The sequence below is a fragment of the Arabidopsis lyrata genome, assembly GCF_000004255.2.
Source record: "Arabidopsis lyrata subsp. lyrata unplaced genomic scaffold ARALYscaffold_6, whole genome shotgun sequence".
NCBI lineage: Eukaryota > Viridiplantae > Streptophyta > Magnoliopsida > Brassicales > Brassicaceae > Arabidopsis > Arabidopsis lyrata.
Genome location: NW_003302550.1, coordinates 19,131,815 through 19,153,838, shown reverse-complemented (window position 1 = coordinate 19,153,838; position 22,024 = coordinate 19,131,815). Strand labels below are relative to the sequence as shown.

The 22,024-nt window shown below is 34.2% G+C and overlaps 1 protein-coding gene and 1 long non-coding RNA gene across 2 annotated transcripts; one reads left to right on the top strand and one right to left on the bottom strand.

Annotated features, from left to right (window-relative positions):
* The first annotated feature begins 1,687 nt into the window (after positions 1-1,687).
* LOC110227810 lies at positions 1,688-2,819 on the top strand. The gene is made up of 2 exons (XR_002331495.1): positions 1,688-1,915; positions 2,513-2,819. It is a non-coding gene; the product is annotated as an uncharacterized LOC110227810 (long non-coding RNA).
* Positions 2,820-11,255: 8,436 nt separating this feature from the next.
* On the bottom strand, positions 11,256-13,711 carry LOC9308494 (protein TOC75-4, chloroplastic). The gene is given in 6 exon segments (XM_021022913.1): positions 11,256-11,667; positions 11,753-12,007; positions 12,097-12,594; positions 12,692-12,802; positions 12,891-13,043; positions 13,607-13,711. Coding segments are annotated over 5 exon segments (1,248 nt in total). The 5' UTR covers positions 13,035-13,043; positions 13,607-13,711; the 3' UTR covers positions 11,256-11,427.
* Positions 13,712-22,024: the final 8,313 nt, after the last annotated feature.

Genomic DNA, 22,024 nt, shown 5'->3' with positions numbered 1-22,024 from the left:
GACGTTCAGGATACTACTGGCTACACATTCAACGGTGGGATTACGTTTCTAACGGTTAAAATTTGACTTATGAATGTTTCTGTGACAGTTTTATATAGAATAAATTGTAACAGATTGTATCGTTGGTTGGGTAAACGAGTTTGGTTTGAACCCAAACTTTGCAGGACATTTTAAGACTCTCATAAGTATGTCTTGGATGATGGAGAGCCAAAGTGGAGTTGAAGACTATGAGGTTGCAACCAAGCTAGTAAATTTGTTTAAAGGAGAATGGAGAAGAGAGATGTTCTTCTTCTTCAACTAGGCTAAGGTGAGGGTGGTATTAGTAACCTCTTTCCTTATATACTCTTTGATAGTTGCTGAGTATAGGCTCGAGAATCGTCTTTGGTGATTTATGTGAATTTGTGTGTATGATAATGTTAGGTTGTTTGTAACATGATATGTGAAATGCATTAGTGACATGACTTGACACCATGTTTAACGTATATTAAACTATAAAAAGGATTAAGTATATATATATATATATATATATATATATATATATATATATATATATGAAAAGAGAAAACTAAAGAGTATGTGAAGGATACTCGAGGAGAATGTTGGACTGTAATGGAGCCGACGGGTTCATTACAGCTCATTAACCGCTGACGAGCAATAAGGGGAAGGATCGAGCTATGGGCCATGGTCTTCCAGAAGTAGGCTTGAGTAGCCATGAGTAAAAAGAGGCTCGAGTATCAATAAGTTAAAAATACTTAAAACTAAAAATGAAAGTAAAATATGTTGTTGTGAACAAGTCGAACGCATGTTTCTTTGATTGATAGACCTTCTGAATATATGCTAAGTAATGGTTGTTGTTTATGTTTGGAACGTGATTACTGTATGTCCAGTGGGCAGAGTCGATCTCCTCACTGAGTAAACTTGTTTTACTCACCCCTTTTTACCCTTTTTCTTCAGGTTAGTAAGTTCAAAAGTTGCGGTTTAAAGTTTGTTCGTTGATGAATTTTGAAGAAAGAAACATTTTTGACAAGACCGGATGAATAACATACAGTCCCATCTTTTGTAGCGGGACGGGTGTTACAATGTATATGACTTTCAAAGTAAAGAAAGTGAAGAAGATTGGACATGAGGTTATAGTGAACAACACTTCTTTATTATCTCATCTCTCTCTTATTCCATCTTGAGTCATGGGTATATATAGGTAAATAACTTGGTGAGCAAGTGACTGTTGACCTTTTTGGAAACAAAAAGATTTCATGAGTTTTGTGACCTTCACGGTGAACATTATTTTTTTATTGATTTCAGTTAAAAGTCAAATTATATCAATTGTGCCCCACATTAAACTCTCTAAGCCATACTCAAAATAAAATTATTTAAGCACCTTTCCTACTCATTATAATGGGCCTCTCAGAGTCTCAATTGCAAATGTTTTAACGTTGATGATTAATAATTGGTCTTAATGGACTTGTAACAACAAAAAATGATGGGTTGAGCCCGATCTAGACAGTCCAACAAGAATACATTTTTAAGTAGAACATGATTACACTGTCGATTCTCTTACGCTCCTCGAGTTAGCCGTTGAGGCTGTCAGAATGGTAACTTATTATGAGTTAGGCTGACCTGACATACTCAGAAACTAGCCGTTAATAATTTTTCCAATGGTCGAGAAATTTGTCTATATATCATACACAATCATCTTGCGTATGACCAGACCTAAGCCTCTCATTCTGGTACAAGCTTTCTCTCTTCTGTTCTTTATTTTCTTTCTGAAAAATCAATTGCTTCTTATTTCTGCTTGTTTCTAATTTGAAGAAACTTCTATTGGATGAATTTTCAGGAAAAACAGCAGAATTGGAAGGTCTTGGGGTTATAAGAATAAATATCTTATTTAAGACGAGACCTAAGCCTCTTATTTCTAGTACAAGTTTTCTATCTCTTCTGTTCTTTTTTTGCTTTCTGAAAACTCGATTGCTTCTTATTTCCGCTTATTTGTTGTCTTAAAAGCTACCGAAAAGCAACAAACTATGTGATATGTTCTTATTTACTAATGAGTTTTAAAGTTAAGAAACTCAAATACATCATTGGGTGTTAATTCATTAAAGACAAATCAAATTAAGTGCTTAGGAAGCTTGTGAATTAGGAGTTCAAGATAACTATTCTTCCTCATATTTATTAAATTTGTTCTTTGTATATCTGATCACTTTTATTTTAGCAAAACTGTTCAAAGGGTTATTTAGCTATTCGTAATCTGTCCTTACACACACACATATATATAAGCACAACTTCATTTATTTACTTGAGTTGATGCAATAGAGGTTTAACATACATATATATAGCTTTTGTCTTATAACCAAATTTCTCAACTATGCTGCTTTTCTTTTATGTGAGATTTGTGTTAATGAGTTTTTTTTTTAATTATGCTTCCATTGGATTTAAAGCTGGTGTAGTGTTTCTTTTAACTTTGAAATATAATACTCACATCATTTTGTTTTGTTTTTATGTCTTTTTTCCGAAGTCGGATATGGACCCCTATGATCCCAACTATGCAAATAAGTACACCAGCGACAAGGACAAGAATTATGGCATAAGAATCTTCTGGAAACTTGATACATCGCCTTTAGCAGATATAACTCAAGCTTCTTCCATATTTGAAAGAATTAGCAGCTTTCTTGGCGTGCAAACCAAGTATTTCAGTGGTAACTGCATAAATGATCTGTATTAGCAGCTTTTTTGGCGTGCAAACCAAGTTTCAAAAAACAATTTGAAAATTGTATAGAAAAACATAAAGTTTATATACAAGTCTCAAGCTTCTACATTTTAAACTTAAGTAACTTTTTCGATTTTATAAACCTCTCTCCCAAAACTTCGCTTCTTCTGGTCTCGTCAATATATGACAAAGGTTTTGGAAGAGAGATAAACCTTCACTTTAATGTCTATATTTTGCGTGTTATTTGCTGCCTTGTTAAAAACTTTGTCATGAAAATATCAAATGGGATAAAAACCATGATAAAGGAAAAAGAGTGCATCCACGCTCATCATTATATATCTCCTTCTGAAAGCATCTTCTTCAAAAGATTCATTTCGATATAATATAAATAAACTCAAAAAAGAGTAACTAAATAACACTAAAAATTTATGTAAAGCAAGAGAAGCTTATTCAAGCGTTGCATGGGTCCGTCCACATTTCAGAGTAAACAATTAGTTTAAGTTAATTTAAATTTATTAAAAAATTTATATTATATATAGAGTTGAAGGTTGTATACCTTCTCTTTAATTCTGTAGTAGGTTATGCATCCAAAATCATATGATTTTTGGCCAAATCACCATTTTCTTCATTAGCTTATTGTATATGATGGTTGCATATTTTTTTAATAATCTCTAAATTAAACCCTGTATGTAACTGATCTAAAAATAAGATTTGGTCCAAAATGAATAAGCTTGAAAGCCATAATCTTTGGAAGGGGTATTACGAGTCCCACATTTTTATAAGGATCTAAGAATAAATACATGATCTATCTCGGATATGTTGTTGATTTTAAAGTGAGATTCATCTCGAGATGACTGAAGTCGAAAAATTATCATCTTGAGGGAGAGAATTAAAGGAATTACACATCGATAATAAGTCGATAACTTTTGGTGAATTTGATACCCCAGAGGGAGATAACTCTAGTGAAGTCATATCCTAAAATTTATCACTTTGTGATATAGTGGAACATCTTAAAATGATGTTCACTTTCAAATGAGTTTTAATGAATCTTTCATATCGCAAATCTAAGAGATTGCAAAACAGTGGTGATTTAATCCCCATATTTTAACTTTGAGCATGCAGTTACATATCATGCAATGATCATATATAAAACCATTGTTTTACAAAAAAAAAATAAAAAAATTCCATGGTATATATACATGATTGGAGATTAATTATTTTTCATTTTGAATTTTATGGGTGTGAAATATATGTTATAAATGCTCCTTTGCACCGCATAAAAATATCATTCAAAGAGGATGAAATATATATAGATGTTGGAGACTCATCTCCACACTATTAATATTGAACCATCTTTTAGATATGTGCCAATTGCAAGATTTGCAAATCATCACATTGGTGATAAAATTCTCCATCATTGTGGGAGAATCGTTAAATAGTTCAAATCTTTGAACAAATGACTATAATGAATACAAACTTAAGAGTTCAAAAGTTCAAATAGATCATTATTCAGAATAAATTGCAAATCAAATGCAAATAGCTGACGGATGAGATTTCATGAAATTATTGATTTTTGTATAAATGCATATGAACTTAAAAATCATAAGAAATCTCTTGTTCCAGCTGAAAATGGTCCAATAATATATGTCTCTAAAATATGACATATTATTGTCTATAAATATGAACATGATTAATAACGAAATCAGGTACCTGAATAAAATCAATCACGATTAGCCATTTCACTAATTAACATTTTTAGCCATCACATTAATTAACAGTTTTGATTTTATATTACGATATCTATGAATTATATATATCTTATTATATAAAGTATGGTTGTCAAAGTTAGTAACTCATAGGATCGTGACACGTGACAAATCTATCAATCTTAGATTTTGACACATGTAAAACAAAAAATTTCTTTTTCAATTTTTTTTAAAAAAGATAATTATTAGTAATTATAAATTTAAATAATTTTAAGAATGTAAAATATAATTATAAGGATAATTGCAAATAATTAATATTTCTATGAACAATTTAAAAATCTCAAAAGATAATAATAAGGAAATTATACGTTTTTTATAATTAAAAATATATATATATCAATTAAACAAAAAAAATCAGGCAAATTTATTAAAAAGGAAACATATGTTATTATATAACTAATATGATATATATATATATATATTTTTTTGATGAAAATATGATATATTTTTTTTCTCAAAGTTAGTAATTAATAGTATCATGAACCGTTATCTGTCAAAAAATTTATCATGTGTCATGATTTAATTTAAAATTTGATATTATTTCTCTCAATTTCTTTTCTAATTAGAAATATATGATGATTTAATTAAACGAATCCTAATATTATTTATTTGAGTTTATTTTTTCAATTAGAAATATGAGAGATCATTTTTTTCTTTTTGTAATATTTTTTTACTTAACTATGTTTTTTGTTTGTCCTCAATTATGATTGTAGTATTGTTAGATTGTTTTTTTTTCAATTTCTCTTTTCATATTTAAATTATCAAAGATTCATATATCATCGTGCTTATAATTTTTTAATTTTAGTTTAAGTGTTGTATCTTTAAATTATTTATTTTGGTTTCTATGTTTAGTTTAAATTATATAAAATTTATAATATATCATAGTTCTAAAGATTTTAGATAGCGACATGTGTCATGATTTAAATTACAAATTTACATTATTTATATCAATTTTATTTTCTAATTAGAAATATGTGATGATTTTAGAGAGACTCACAAAAATGCCCCTTTTTCATTACTCCTTTTCAAAAATACCCCCTTTGGCTGTCTATTTTTAAAAATAATATTTTTATGTACAAAATAACTAAATTACCCTTCTTTTAATAAAAGATATCACAAATATATAAGGAAAACATGAGAATGTGCACACATCAAAATTACAAATTTGATTTTGTAAAAACTTGTAAAACCTTTAAAATACTTTGTAAAATTTTCCCGCCAAAAAAAAGTGATTCCATAATTTTTTTGGCGTTAAATTTTTGGTGGGAAAAATTTACAAGGTATTTTAAAGGTTTATACATGGTATTTATAAGGTTTTACAATGTATTTTAAAAGGTTTTACAACGTATTTATAAGATATTTATAAGATATTATTAGATTTTACAAGCTATTTTATAAAGTTTTACAAGTTATAAGGTTTTACAAGTTTTTTTATAAGGTTTTACAAGTTATTTTTATAACTTGTAAAACCTTATAAGTACCTTGTAAAACCTTTTAAAATACATTGTAAAACCTTACAAAACACTTGTAAAAACTCTGTAAAACCTTTAAAATACCTTGTAAATTTTTCTCGCCAAAACTTTTCCCGCCAAAAAAATTGCGGAATCACTTTTCCCGAAAAAAGAAATTTTAGCGGGAAAATTGCGGGATCTCGTTTCCCGCCAAAAATTTGCGGGATCACTTTTCCCGCCAAAAAATATTTTGTATTTTGTGGACCTAATTTTGTTTCAAATAAGGGTAAAATGGTCATTAAAAATTAAAAGAGGGCAAACTTAAAAATGGACTCTCAAAGGGGATATTTTTGAAAAGGGGTATTGAAAAAGGGGCATTTTTAACAATTTCTCATGATTTTAAGTAAAGTTTTATATTGTTTATTTGAAATTCTTGAATATGTAAGAACCATATATGCTTCTTCTTTGTTTTTGATATATTGAATTTGATTATCCTATTTCAAAATTGTTTATTTAAATTCATATGTTCATATTTGAATTATATAAGATTCATATATCATCGTGCTTATAATTTTTTGAATTTATCAATTTTTATTGATTGATCATAAAGTCATTGCAATCGAATATATAGGAATCAAACCCACAACGTTAGCTTGGAAGGCTAAGGGATTTCGTCGATTTATCATTTTTATATTTTTAACGTGTCTATTTAAAAACCACATTGGTTTCATTCGCCAACTTTATGATGAATATTTTTAATTTTAGTTCTTCATATAAGTATATCATGAGTTATTGCTATGTGATATATCTTTCATACGAAATAATTTTGAATTAATAATTTTAGTGGTTAATGAAACAATGCAACAGTGAAAAAGTACATATTTTTTTTTACTTTTGAAAGAATATTTTTACATACAACGTTGTTAATTAAGTTTTTGTTAAATTTGATTTTAATTTTAAAAAAATTAAACCTATCCATCGAACGGGTCCTAATCTAGTATATATATATATAAAGAATAGAAATGTAAAATTTTGAATACACAATAGTGGAATAAGAAAAATGTAAGACTTAATTATCAAAATATATTAAAACAGAATATCTTTATTAGTTTCACTACGTTAGATTGGAAAATTTTCCAATTCTAAAATAATACTCCCTCTGTTTCAAAATATAAGATATTATAGTTAAAAGCAGTGTTTTCACGCCCGAGCCGAACCGTCCGGTCCGACCGGTTAACCCACGACCCGGACACTTTTCCGGTTTGGGTTTAATGCTAATATCCGGCATTTTAAGAACCGAAAAAACCCACAAAAACCCGCCATCAACCCGCGACCCAGTGAACCGATTGAACCGACTGGGTATGGGTTTTAAAAATATCATTTGATTTTTGAATAAAATATCGAGTTTTAGACTCATTCAGTCATTTTGAGAATTTTTTTTAGATTTTAGACTCACTTGATGAATACCCACGCTACGCGTGGGTTTGTTTTGAAAATTGTTAAGAAAAATGATGTTGATTGTTGCTTATTTATGTTTTTTTTGTTATTTTATAGTTAATGAAATCAGATCCATCTTATGTAGTTACAATTTTTATGTTTAAATTCATTTTTGACTTAAAATATCAATTTATACATTATCATGTATAAATAAGATTATTTATATATCTAAGATCCTAAACTTTTTTTTCACTATTATGAATAAATACAACAACAATATACGATATTTTTATATAATTTTATGTAATTGTGTTACTTGTGTGATTTGAAACTTGCGTGACTTGATCATAATTAAGCAATTCTTTGTTTTATGTACTCTCATGATCTAGTACACCAGCCATATCGTGATAGACTCATAATTAATTACTGGATTGATATAAGTTGAACAAGATCTCAATAATTTTCATATAAAAAGAAGAAAAAAGATAAAAACTAAAGCGTCATTTTAAGTCAACACTTTTACATCTTCTGCCATTGCATATAGCTATATAAGAGAAATGGTCGTGTCTTGAATTTTTTGGTATACCTAACGTCTCAAAGACCCATTACTTGAAAAAATTGCATGTAATTGTAACCAAATTACAATAAGGCACAAAAATGAAAAGAGAAAAAGTCATATGAAAAGTCATATATGAACCACAAAACGTAATAACGAGAACAGACTCAAGGTAAAATTACTAAACTAATAAGAATTTAGGTAGAAAATAACTAAATTACAACACAAATAAATTTTCAGTCATTATCAAATAGTGACTCTTGATAAAAAAAAAATTTGTAAAATAAGATGAGAACAATGAAAGTAGTGCTTGATTTAGTAACATAATTTTCTAATTTTTTTTATTTTAAAGAAATAAGTTAAGAGTAGGATTGATGGATGATTTAATGTGAAGAACTATTAATTTTTTTTCTCATTTAATTTGGCTCATTTTTTATTTAAATAATGTAGAAGGACACATGTCATTTTTTTTTGTGATGATGTGGCACTCATATGGAGAGAGTTGACTAACTTTTATATATATGATTTGTTGTTTTAAATTTTTTAATGAAACTTCCCAGTGCTGTCTAAGGAGAATGAATGGAATGGTGAGAGAAATAACCGAGATTAGCTTTTTTGAATTTGTGATGTTTTATTAGTTTATTTCTGTCATCTCATACTATTTTAATATTTGTTACGGTTTTAGAAATTTAAGTAGGATTTAAAATTTTTATTTGAATCACTTTATTATTATTGTTAGACTTCATATTTTGTAATATATTAAGAATATTTTTATTTTTATATTTATAAAAACTAAATCATCTCTATAAATATTAAATATATTAAATAAAATTTTAATCAATTGACCCGTCGTCGAACCCGGTTAACCCAGTGACCCGATGACCCAGAAAGTAGTCCGGTTCACTATCTGGGTCGGATTTAAAAACACTGGTTAAAAGCATGCAGATTAAAAAAATATACACTTTTGAAACGTTGAACAAATTATGAAAGACATTGCATAATATAAATAATTAATAAATATTAAATCAATATATAATTTGTATAGAAACTTGAAAACATATATATAAAACAAAAAAAGTTTCTCCAAAACATCTTATATTATGAAACGAAAGGAGTATAGTTGATTGAAATTGGAAAAAGTTTAGAAGATAAAAATACTATAACAAAAGGCAAAAAAATCTACTTTGTGACAAAAACATAATAGAAAAGTTTCTAATTTCTAAGTAGTGGTTTTATGTATAAATACTAAAACTAATAATAGAACATAGATACTTGAAAAATCAAAACATTTAGTTCTTGAGAAATCAAACAAAGAGCTCACTAAATTACAAGGGCGCCTGCAACTTCTTCTCCTTACGCTCAGCTACGTCCCTCCTTGGTTTTTGACGAGGTAGAAAAATGTTTTACTAACAAAGAAGTTGTTGTCAGGGTCATCCATTTCTGGAAAGCACGCAACCGCAAAAAAGGTGCATGGCTTACTTATGGGGCTCGAGCTGCTGCTTATTGACCAAAAGGTAATTGAAATTTTATTTATGTTTTACCATCTCATAAGTAAACATTCTCTACCTCGAAATAATTTATTTTTGGAGTCAACCGTGATTCAAACATTCATTGAGGCGAACCGAATAGGCTGGTACGAGTGAAATCTCAAACCTAGTCTTGGTCACTAACAACAAGACAAGTTGCATGGTAAACAAGTAAACTCTTAACTCTAGTACAAGACAAGAGAGATTAAATAGACTTTGAAAATTGGTAAGATCAGCGGATTCGAGTCTGAAATCAGCAGACTCGAGCTGAGTAGCCGACTAAAAATATTTAGGTCTCTTCCTCAAAATTTTATGTCTTTGATTATTTTTACATATCATGATTTATTTTTTGTAGCGACTAAATCAAGGGTTTTTTGGGATGTCGCAGTTTTCCAAACCAAAAAATATTTTGAATTATCACAAAATCAAATCAGCATTTATTCAAAAAAAAATATTACTCTATACAAATTGCTTGATTAATAGCTAAAAAAAAGTTTACTAATACATAAGAGAAACATATGTATGCCCAAACGTGTACATATTTGATAGTTTACTTTCTATATTTTGTCAAAATATTTTTATAATGCTTCACTAATAGCAAAATGTTTTATAATATAAAAAAAAGTAATAAAAATGACATATTATATTTATAATATGTTTTATACTAAATTTTATCTATGCAATCTTTTTCCTATTAAATTTTTTAAGAAAATAATAGATGATAACAAAAATATCACTAAAGAACATTTATGTTAAAAAAGAATCAAAATAAAAAATTACAGAATTTTGCATTACTAGTGTCAATGTTTAGCTACTTAAATGATTACTAAACCCAAAAATGGAAAAAAAACAAGGGTGATTTTGAAAACTACCCTATTTTTTAGTTTTCGTTTGAAAAATACCTTTTTTCTATTTCTAATGAAAATTACAAATTTTTATATGTAAAATGACAATTTTGTCTATATTTAAATTGAAAGCTGTATTTTTAGTAAAATTATAACTAAATTCGAAATTGAGAGAAAAATTCAAAATAATATTAATTATCCTTATAATTCTTTTTTGAGATAAAGATAGTTTATTTATTTTATATATTAAATTTAATAAGATAATATCTAAAAATATTAAAAAGTCTATATAGTCTATCCCTTAATATTGTATATAAAAAAAAATCTCAACGTAACAATCAAATTCTTCAACTCCAAAGTATGCTCCAATTTCAAAGTTAACGTAGATTACGACTTAACATTGGTAGAATGATATAATATACTTGTATCAATGATTAAATCAACGTACGGCTTATAGCTCTAACATAATGTTCTTTGTTTTATTTACATGTGTTATCAATTAGAGATGGAGTACCAAAAACTATTGGAAATCCAATCAAAAGTAATTTTAGTCAAGAGATTTTAAAAGTAATGATGAACTATTAAATTTTAATCAAATGTAGGAACATGATTCACTTGATAGGTGAATTCACAATTATTTTAGATTGTTTAAAGAAATATTGAAGATAAGAATTATTAAAATTGTTAGTTATTTCAAATATTAATTTCAAAACTAAATTAATAGATTTTCTGTTTTACGTATAAATTCTTTTTAATTAATATTAAATTTTACTGAAGCTATTTTAGTAGTTTCATATATTAAAATATAGTTTTTAAAAGAGAAAAAAATAGGGTGTTTTTCAAAAGAAAAGTCAAAAATAGGGCATTTATCCAAATTTACTCTAAAGACAAAATCCCGCGTAGTGAGGGTTTAATAACCTAGTAAAAATAAAAATAAAAGCTTAAGATGGTATTCTAGCTGCAAATGCAATTAACAAAAAAGCTCATATCACATCATAGCTATAATGGGAAGTTTGTGATACAAGACATGCTTAAACTCAATGACTTGCTATGCACGCATTTACATAACTAGAGTATCAGGATTATAAACCAAAGTATTAGAGTTAAGAAAGAAAGGAGCACAAAGTCTTCAGGGCATCACTTTAGTATCTCTCTCCGAACCTGAGAAACAGAGCACCGGTTCCACGATTGTGACGTACAGTATATTCAGCTCGCACCTTACCGAGTTTCACACCCAAACCGTACGATGAACCATGTCCCATTTTCCAGTAAACCGCTGTCGGATTCCCTTTCACATCCTTTGAACTTCCCAAATCGTTTCCATGCTCAGCAAATGTATAAACATGTGTGTTCTTCACAGGGATTCTAATCTCAGCACTAAGCTATATACAATTTTAACAGCTTCAGAATTTTATAAGGGAAAGATATAGAAAATGATTTTGTATGAATTTTGTTATAGTATTTAACCTCGAGAATGTGTTTAGCTGCACCGAGTTCTCCCATGCTGTAGCCTCGAACAGAGTTAGGTCCACCAAGAGCAAAAGCATCATAGTTTGGAAGATCGCCTATGCAGCCACCGTAATGACCGTGAAGGACTAGAACTGGTGGTCGTGGATTACCGGATCCTTCTTCTACTTGCTTCAGCTGAATGAATCGTGTAAGTGTTAGTTGGTGGCGGTTGAAGAGCGGGAAATTGCTTCCTATACCCAAGCCTTGATCCACCTGCGATTTATGTTACTACATTATTGCAGTGTGTCAAAAAAAGCTCTAATTTAGAAACACAAACATGGATCGAGGGATTTATACAAAACCTGAAAGACATTCCTCTCTCCAACAATAGCCCCATTCACAAGCTTGGTGTTGTCTCGGGTTATGTTGGCTTGTAGAGAGGCTATGCGGTCAATACCAGTACCACTTAGAGTTGTTGGAGGTCCATTAACACTGATTCCACCGCTAGGCGAAAACGACAGCCCATTTACAGAGACTTTCCTGTTTTCATCTTGGGCTATTATCTCTTCCAACATAACTCCATATGTGAATTCTCTCTGACGGGTTATATATTAGAGTGGTTGTTGGGAGATGATTACAAGTTGACTATATATAGGAGACTTGCTTACCTCAGTTATAGTAGCTTTAAGACAATCTCGAGCCACAAACATTGGAGGCACTACTTCCTCAAAGCCTGGTCCCCCAGTGAACACAGGGCTAAGTTTTCTGCTGTTGAAGAAGCTCGTTTTGAAGGTACGGTTTCTAGGATTTTTATCACCGTCTAGACACCGTACATACTCAAGCTTAGACAAAAGATCATCCTAAGAGAAAACCAAGCGTATGAAAAGGATCACAATATCAAACTACAAAATAAACCAGATAGGTATCATATCATAAGCGTATGAAAAACAAGTGTACCAGCTTAGGATCGAAGATGTTGCTAGTGGTCACAGCACTCATGAGAGAGCAATTAAGGCCCTCGAAGTTTTGGCGTCCCAAGGTACAAGACCCAGTTACCTCAAACAAGGCCTAATAATGCAAGATAAAACAATTGAGGACATACTAAATTCAGAGGAAAAACTCTAAAACTTAAAGCATTCCCAAGTTTAGTACATACCAAAGAAGGATCAAGACTCCATTTTGCTGATCTCTGATCTGTCTCATCAAGCTTGATCTCAAGAACAATACCATTAGTTTTCTCATCTGGATGTGGGATGACTAAGGACTTAATCTTCCTAACAGCTTCGTTCACAGCTTCCATCACAATAACCTGAACAACGGAACCACTAAATCCATTAATTCTTTATCAAGAAACAAAGCTTAATTAATACACACAAGATTTAAGATTCACTCTCAGAGGAATTTCATCAAATACTTACCAGACACAAATTCTATTTTACAGTTCAACTCAAATTAAAAGCTAAACTCAATGCAACGAAAGCAAAATTCTGAAATCCACTACAACGATCGTGAACGAATCAACAAGGAAAACCAAAAAATCCGCTGAATCAAATACAAATTTCAGTCTAAAATCGTAATCACTAGTTCTCCTTGTAGCTCTCTAATCGTAATCACGCATCTAAAATTGTAAAAACCAAAATCCAAAGCAAAAACTAGCTCTCTGTAGTGATTTTGAGACTGATTTTGGTTGTTGATCTTCATCTTCTCACTTGTTCTTTGCGTTTCAAGTTTTGAAATCAGTACAAAAGAAAGAAAACGAGAGAAACAAGCGATTTATGTACAATTTCTCGGAGATCAAACTCGAGAATGCTTCACTCTCAAGAGGAATCTACAAGATTTCAGGTTAAGCAAGAGAGATTCAAAGCTACGTACCTACACGAGTATCCTAGAGGTTGACGAAGAAGAAGAAGGATCTAGATCTCTCTCTCTCTACTCGATTTCTTCAAACTTGTAGCTCTTAAACTTCTTTCTCTCTCTATATTGTTTGTTACTACTGACTGTTATAGCACTCTGGAAGAAAACATGCAACCGCAACCGCCAAAACTCCTTTGCGTTTTGATTCTGCATTTGGGAACGTCTTCATTTATGGGCCTTAAGCCCAATTCTCTAACTGACCCAAATAACTAACCCTAAGCCCAAATAAAACTCTTCCAATCTCAAATTTTCTGGACTTTTACAAATTGATCTTCTAACTTTTTAAAATTACCATTTTTTCTTAATCCTTATTGGCTTCTAAAATCATTGATACTTAAAAACTCTAAGTTTCTGTTTTTTTAGCCTCTCCCAGCTTGAATTGTTGCCATCAAATGAGCCATGAAGAAAGCATATCGAGCACCGGTGTGCTGTGGAGTGTAGTTGTCTCCAAGTCCAAACTTTTCAAAGTTGAGTTCTATGTTCACAAATCACAAACTAACCCGGCAACAACCTTTTCGACATAGCTTCTTGCCATATCTCCAAGAACTCCTCCATCACTTTTCTTCAGTGCCGGCTCTCCCCATGTGCGGGGAGTACTCATGCACAGTGTCCAAAATTTTTTTGTCTTTTTTTCAACTAAATTTATTAAAATTAGGGTTTATATATATATATATATATATATATATAAGAAATTAGGGCTAATTGTTTTTTTCAGCTCAGGGTTCTTAATTTTTTTGAGCCGGCCCTGCTTTTCTTGCCATTTCTATTGATGATATAGGAAGATACTCCACCTGAATATAATACACACACATAACTATAACCTTTTGTTACATTCCACGAACTCCAAATTATGAATTACAAGAAACTACTATTAATTCATCATCAATATTGTTTGTTAAAATATCTCAACTTACTCAAAAGCTATAACACTAGTTACCTCCATGACTATGCCTCTGACGGTCTTGGCATGAGCAGGAACAACTTTTTTTTTTTTTTGCTAAAGTGCAAATATCATATAGATAAAAAGTTGGTTTTACAACCTATACATTGGTTTCTCGGCAAAAAATAAACAAGAAATCAATACATTTGGGATTCAAAGCAGTCTCACTGCAGCCAGCGAGTCATTAGGTTCTTGAACCTTTGCTTTGTCTTCTAGCAGTGATTGTATTCTTTATCTCCCTATCAATGTCCAAGAAGATCAAAGAAGGCAGGATGTAGATTTGATTATGAAGGAAGTTGTTCCTCTGTTTCCATATGTTGTAGATTACACATTGCACCACAAGCTTACGGAGAGTTGGCGGAGACCTGTGATGCTTGATCCTAGTCCAAATCAATAGCTCCGACCACGTGGTAAATTCAACCCGAGGCAAGTGAAGTCTGGTGATAACAGCATTCCATAAGAAAAGCGCAAAATCACAAGTAATTAACAAGTGGTCTCTGTCCTCATGATGGGAAGAGCAAAGGCTACAGATAGTGTCAATGTTCATTCCCCAACGAGCCAATCTTGATTTAGTTGGTAGACGATCGAGATTAGCGACCCACATATTGAATGCATGTCTTGGTGTGGCTCCCTTGAACCAAACAGAGTTAAACCAGCTAACCGGATCTGCTCTAGGTCTCAGCACAGACCAAGTTTTAGAAGAGGAAAAGCCAACGCAGTTCTTATCCTCTACCACCCAGTCAAAAGAGTCCAACTCCAGAGAATGAGAAGGAAGACTGATGGTCGTAAGATAAACATGGAGGGACAGAGCAGATTCAGATCTCGGAGCAGCCAAGATCCATCTTTCATGGTCGCATGCTTCAGCGACAGTAGCATTAAGAGCAACCCTTAAGCTCCTAGGTCCATCTGGTCCAATAAACTTAATAAGTGGCCCGAGACTAGTCCAATTATCGAACCAGAAACTTGCCTTTCTTCCATTACCAACCCTGCACCTGATGAAATTTTCTGCCAACCTTCTCAGTTTTAGAATACATTTCCAATTCCAAGAGTCATTTGCCTTCTCAGTCTGATTCCAGAAACTTGTAATGCAAATATCATATAGACTGAAACTTCTCAGTCTGATTCCAGAAACTCTACAAGGCTCGAAACTCCGACAAAGGAAATAATCGAACAATCATTTCGATTAATGTTCCCGGATTCGAACAATGAAGCGGAATACGAAGCTTTCTTAGCAGGACTTCGACTTGCTCTTGCAATTAGAGTAGAAAAAATAATAGCTTATTGTGATTCTCAGCTAGTTGTAAACCAATTCGCTGGAGATTACGAAGCTAAGGCTCCTGGAATGGAAGCCTATCTTTCGGCTGTAAAAAAATTAGCCGGAAAATTCAAAGAATTCGAATTAGTTTGAATACATAGAGGAGAAAACACTTCGGCAGACGCTTTAGCTGCCCTAGCTTCTACCTCTGATCCCGAGCTCAAACGAGTTATCCCAGTTGAATGTATTTCTTCACGAAGTATTTTAGTTGAAGAAACAGACAACGATAACATTTTGGAAGCCGAACACATCGAAACTCCAAAATTAAGTTCGGGAAATGAAAATACTTCACTTGTCGTCACCAGATCACGAGTAAAATCTCAAGATGACAAACTTATTCCACCACTGGAACTTCCCAAAAGAAAGCCAAGAAGAAAATTAAAGGATCAAGAGGTTCCCATTAAAGAACCGTCCGAACCGAACAGTCACTTCCAGGTGATGTAGAAGTTCAGGAGACAATCGAAGATCCTGATATTCCTTCCGAACCCTAACCAAGGAAGTTTATACTCAAGGATAATACTTCCGCTAATGATTTGGGGGCTGACTGGAGGGTACCCATCAAAAATTTCATTCTTAATGGAGAACTACCATCGAACAAGTGGCAAGCTCGCAAATTAAGAATCATCAGCACTAAGTATTGCATAATTAAAGATTCGTTATACAAACGAGGTATCACTGACCCTTATCTTTTATGTATTTTCGGACCTATAGTTGAAATAGTGACAAGGGAGGTCCACGAAGGGCTTTGTGGTAGTCATTCTTCGGGGCGATCAATGGCCTTCAAAATCAAACGGTTAGGATATTTCTGGCCAACTATGATTTCTGACTACATCGATTACGCCAAACGGTGTAAAAAGTGCCAGATGCACGCTCTTCTTATTCACCAGCCGTCTGAATTTTTGTCATCTATATCCGCTCCATACCCTTTCATGAAATGGTCAATGGATATAGTTGGTCCGATGCATCGTTCAACACGAGGCGTCCAATACTTATTAGTTCTAACGGACTATTTTTCCAAATGGATTGAAGCTGAAGCTTATATAAGCATACATGATTCTGTAGTAAAGACATTCTTGTGTAAACACATTATTTGTCGCTATGGAGTTCCCTACGAAATAGTAACGGACAATGGTCCTCAATTCATTTCAAATGATTTTGAAGATTTTTGTTCCGCTTGGGGAATAAAACTTAGCTACTCAACACCGAGGTATCCTCAAGGAAATGGACAAGCGGAAGCTTCCAATAAAACAATTCTCAGCAATCTTAAAAAATGCTTGAGTGCTCGAAAAGGTGGATGGTATGACGAGCTGCAACCTGTGTTGTGGGCTTATCGAACATCCCCGAGGCGAGCAACGGGAGAGAATCCATTCTCATTAGTTTATGGGATGGAAGCTGTAGTCCCAGCCGAGCTGAATGTTCCTGGTTAGACCGGAGCGAAGCTCCACTTAACGAGGAATCAAATTCTAAATTATTAGAAGATGTTCTCGATACAATCGATGAAAGGCGAGACCAATCCCTTATTCGACTTCAGAACTATCAGCAGTTGACCGCTCGATACTATAATTCAAAGTTGAAGAACAGACCTTTGAATGTAGGAGACTTTGTATTAAGGCGAGTGTTTGATAATACAAAAGAAGATGGAGCTGGAAAACTCGGTATTAACTGGGAAGGCCCTTATCAAATCACAGAAAAAATCCGAAATGGTGTATACCGTTTACAAGACCTCGACGGTAATCCCGTTCAAAGATCTTGGAATATCAGCAACTTGAAAAAGTTTTATTGCTAAATCAAAATATTTCGAACTACGATTTGGCTTGATCCTATTTTGGGTACGTAGGCAGCTCGCTAAACACGAGTCCGGCTATAAAAATAAAAATATTATTTCAATCATGGAATCTTATTTTTATCCTCGGGCATGAATATAAAATTATGTTGCGAGCAATGTATAAATAAATATTTCTTGCTAAACAAAAACCAGATCTAGAAGGGTCTTGAATTACGGAATAGTTCTGCTCCTTGGCCTGCGAGGTCAACGATGCTCATAATGCAACCTGGCATGTTTCCGTACTCCTGAAGTCCTAGTTCGATCCAATCGGAAGGATGGGCTTCGAGGCGATGAAGCTCGCGAGCAATATCAAGGCGACGCTTCTCTAGTTCCCTTCTCCTCTTCCTAATCTCTTTTTCTCATCTTCGAGCTCGTCGTGCCGAATGATGAGCTAAAGAAAATAAAACGCTTTGTTTAGTATTGACAAAAGTAGTCAAAATTACTAGGTTGAACAATACCTTGTTAATAAATTCCTCGGCCTTGACACGATCTTGAGCTGACAATCTCTAGATTAATACGATCGGAACCTGAATGCTGGTTCCCTTCCTAAATATTCGTGACTTTTCCAGTTCGCCAGTTCCTCCCGCTTTAATGAGCTCGATGTCTGGCGCTCCCAGAAGATCATCACTTGTCGTTCTGAATGAGTCAGAAGGATTCTCTGAAGAATTACCTTCCTCGAACATTTTTGTAGAATTGTTGTTGATAAAACTCAATGATAAACTACACTCACTTTATACTCGAAAAATACTCGACCACAGTTAAGAGGGTTAATTGACGATTTCCCAAATCTGAAATTACTACTTTTATGGAAAATGTACTCGAGTTAATTGCTAATTATATTCCCTAGATTAATCGCATTAAATAAGATTTAAGTAAATCGGCAAATTTAAAGCAAAAAGGGAAATATAATTAATGTTGCTAGGCCTCAAGCCCAGTGGCATTTTACAAACATAAATAAGAGAGTGTTCGATCAAAAGTCTTCGCCCGATAGTGATTCCAGCGAGGTGGAAGATCCCGAACAGCTTTCCGAGGATAATCCCTCATCAGAAGATAAATCGAGGGGGCCGGAGAAGTCATCAATAGTTTTCATCTCCGGTTCTTCATTCTCTTCAGTTCTTAACATCGGAAATCTCCGAAACTCTGAAGAACATGAAACAAAAGAAGATCCATCGTTGGTCGCCAAGGATAGACGATAAAATTTATCCAGCATGCGGAGGAATCTTCGGAGACAAGTAGGCATTGTGGAAGTCGAAACTAACACAATCGAGATTTGTCTAGGGTTTTAATTTAGGGATACGATTTGCGAGAATTCTCAAAGAACGACAGAATCAATTGATACCAAAGATGGTGTTCTTGATATTATTAAGAAAAAGATAACTTTGATCGTACAAGAGTTTGATCGTAAAAGAAAAAGGTGTTTGTGCTATGAGAGCTTTGCGTAGTGTAAATTCTAGAGCGATATTGCTTCCTTTCTGCGAGAGCCTTGAATCTCTTTATATAGGGGTGATAAACCGCCTCTCCAGCGATATTCTCGGAAGATTTCCATTTATCTTGAAGTCGGCTCAGAATATCGCGGATTAGGATAGTTTCCTTATTTTTCGGGGGTTTTCGGAAGGTTTCCTGATTTGAGTTGATCTTTCGAGATTCTCCCCTATCATTTTCGGGTCTATCGGAAATGATCCTTCGGAAATGACGCCTTGCTTGGAAATGATACTTTGAAGATGAATATTTACCAAGTCTTTGCCTCGGGTGATGATGAAGACTTCACATCAGGTGACTCTGATGACTTTACCTCGGGTGAAACTGAAGACTTCGCCTCGGGTGACTTTGCAGACTTCGCCTCGGGAACAATACACATTTCACCTCGGATAGCACTGAGACTTTGCCTCGGGTAGCACTGAGCCTCGGGTAGCACTGAGACTTTACCTCGGGGTAACTGCAGTATAAGGCTCGGTAGTGTATCCCGAGCTGACTATGTACCCCGAGCTGACTGGCAGACTGACTGGCAGGGTACCCGAGCTGACTGGCAGACTGACTGGCAGGGTACCCGAGCTGACTGGCAGATTGACTGGCAGGGTACCCGAGCTGACTGGCAGACTGACTGGCAGGGTACCCGAGCTGACTGGCAGACTGACTGGCAGGGTACCCGAGCTGACTGGCAGACTGACTGGCAGGGTACCCGAGCTGACTGGTAGACTGACTGGCAGGATATCCGAGCTGACTGGCAGACTGACTGGCAGGGTACCCGAGCTGACTGGCAGACTGACTGGCAGGGTACCCGAGCTGACTGGCAGGGTACCCGAGCTGACTGGCAGACTGACTGGCAGAGTATCCGAGCTGACTGGCAGACTGACTGGCAGGGTACCAGAGCTGACTGGCAGACTGACTGGCAGGGTACCCGAGCTGACTGGCAGACTGACTGGCAGGGTACCCGAGCTGACTGGCAGACTGACTGGCAGGGTACCCGAGCTGACTGGCAGACTGACTGGCAGGGTACCCGAGCTGACTGGCAGACTGACTGGCAGGGTACTCGAGCTGACTGGCAGACTGACTGGCAGGGTACCCGAGCTGACTGGCAGACTGACTGGCAGGGTACCCGAGCTGACTGGTAGACTGACTGGTAGGGTACCCGAGCTGTTGAAGTTTGGCTCGGTCTCAAAGGATGGGTGAAATCCGACCCCAACAGGCATGATGGCTATGATGTCTAAACCATTCCTCTCCCATTCATACAGTTCAGATTCCAAGCGAAGGATCTCTCTTTCCATCCTCCTTATGCGCTCATCAAGAGCACGGCGCCTCCTTCCGATTCTTTGTCTCTTATCACATAAAGCTTTATGTCTCCCGACGATCTGTTTGAAAAAACATTTTGTCAAATGTCCAAAAGAAAGGAATTTACAGTCTTCTGAAAAGACTAAAAATTAGAAAGGGAACCTTTTCCAGGAAATCATAACATTTGACTCTTTCCTTCCCCGTTTGGAAATGAAAAAACGTTGGGTGAATAACTCCCTTTGGAGAGAATCCGTCTTCGGATTCAAACAATGGATTCCCACTTGAAGTTGTTATTCTTGAGCTTTGTCTCCCGACGATCTGTTTGAACAAACATTTTGTCAAATGTCCAAAAGAAAGGAATTTACAGTCTTCTGAAAAGACTAAAAATTAGAAAGGGAACCTTTTCCAGGAAATCATAACATTTGACTCTTTCCTTCCCCGTTTGGAAATGAAAAAACGTTGGGTGAATAACTCCCTTTGGAGAGAATCCGTCTTCGGATTCAAACAATGGATTCCCACTTGAAGTTGTTATTCTTGAGCTTTGTCTCCCGACGATCTGTTTGAACAAACATTTTGTCAAATGTCCAAAAGAAAGGAATTTGCAGTCTTCTGAAAAGACTAAAAATTAGAAAGGGAACCTTTTCCAGGAAATCATAACATTTGACTCTTTCCTTCCCCGTTTGGAAATGAAAAAATGTTGGGTGAATAACTCCCTTTGGAGAGAATCCGTCTTCGGATTCAAACAATGGATTCCCACTTGAAATGTTATTCTTGAGCTTGATCTGAAAGAAGACAGCGGCATTTTTCAAGTTTTTTCTTATAATAAACTGTGGTAATCTTTCAGAATTCCTTTTAAAGGAGAAAGATGTTCAGATTTCTAAAAATAATAATATATTGCGGGGCTGTTAGAGCAGGCTTCGGGTCTAATTAAAACATGTCCCAACAATTCCGAAGCCATTTTTAGGCAATGGTCGAAACCATTGTCTGGTCATATTTATGACAAAATTCTCATGAATTATAAATCTTATCCCTCGATAATCTCTCTCAGCATCTGCAATTCTGAGGCGTTGCTCGTTAGCTGCCAAGGTCTTCTTCATATTCTCGAAGGAGTGACTCGAGAGCTTGCGCCTGCTTGAGTCGGTCAGACTGATTAACTAGTCTAATATCATTGACCTCCTTCTTAGCCTTTGCGGTCTCTCTCATCGCTTGGTGAAGAAGATTCTCGTAATGGAAGATCATTCCATTAGTCTCCGTAAACGCCTTCAAAGTAAAGAAAAAAGTTTCATCCAGACGAAAATCTTTTACTTAATAAGAAAGGGGTTGTCACAGTAAAAATCGAAAAGTTCTGAACCTGGGATAGGTGACAAGCTCGGTTGGCATACATTTGACGGATCTCCGGTCTCCAAACTGAAAAAGGGGGAAGGGATGCCCCTCCCCTGGTTTGAAAACTCCGGAAGAAGTCTCCGATCTCTTCTCCGCCTACAAAGGGGAGTAGTAGATTATTAAAATAGCTGCTGCCTAAAACAA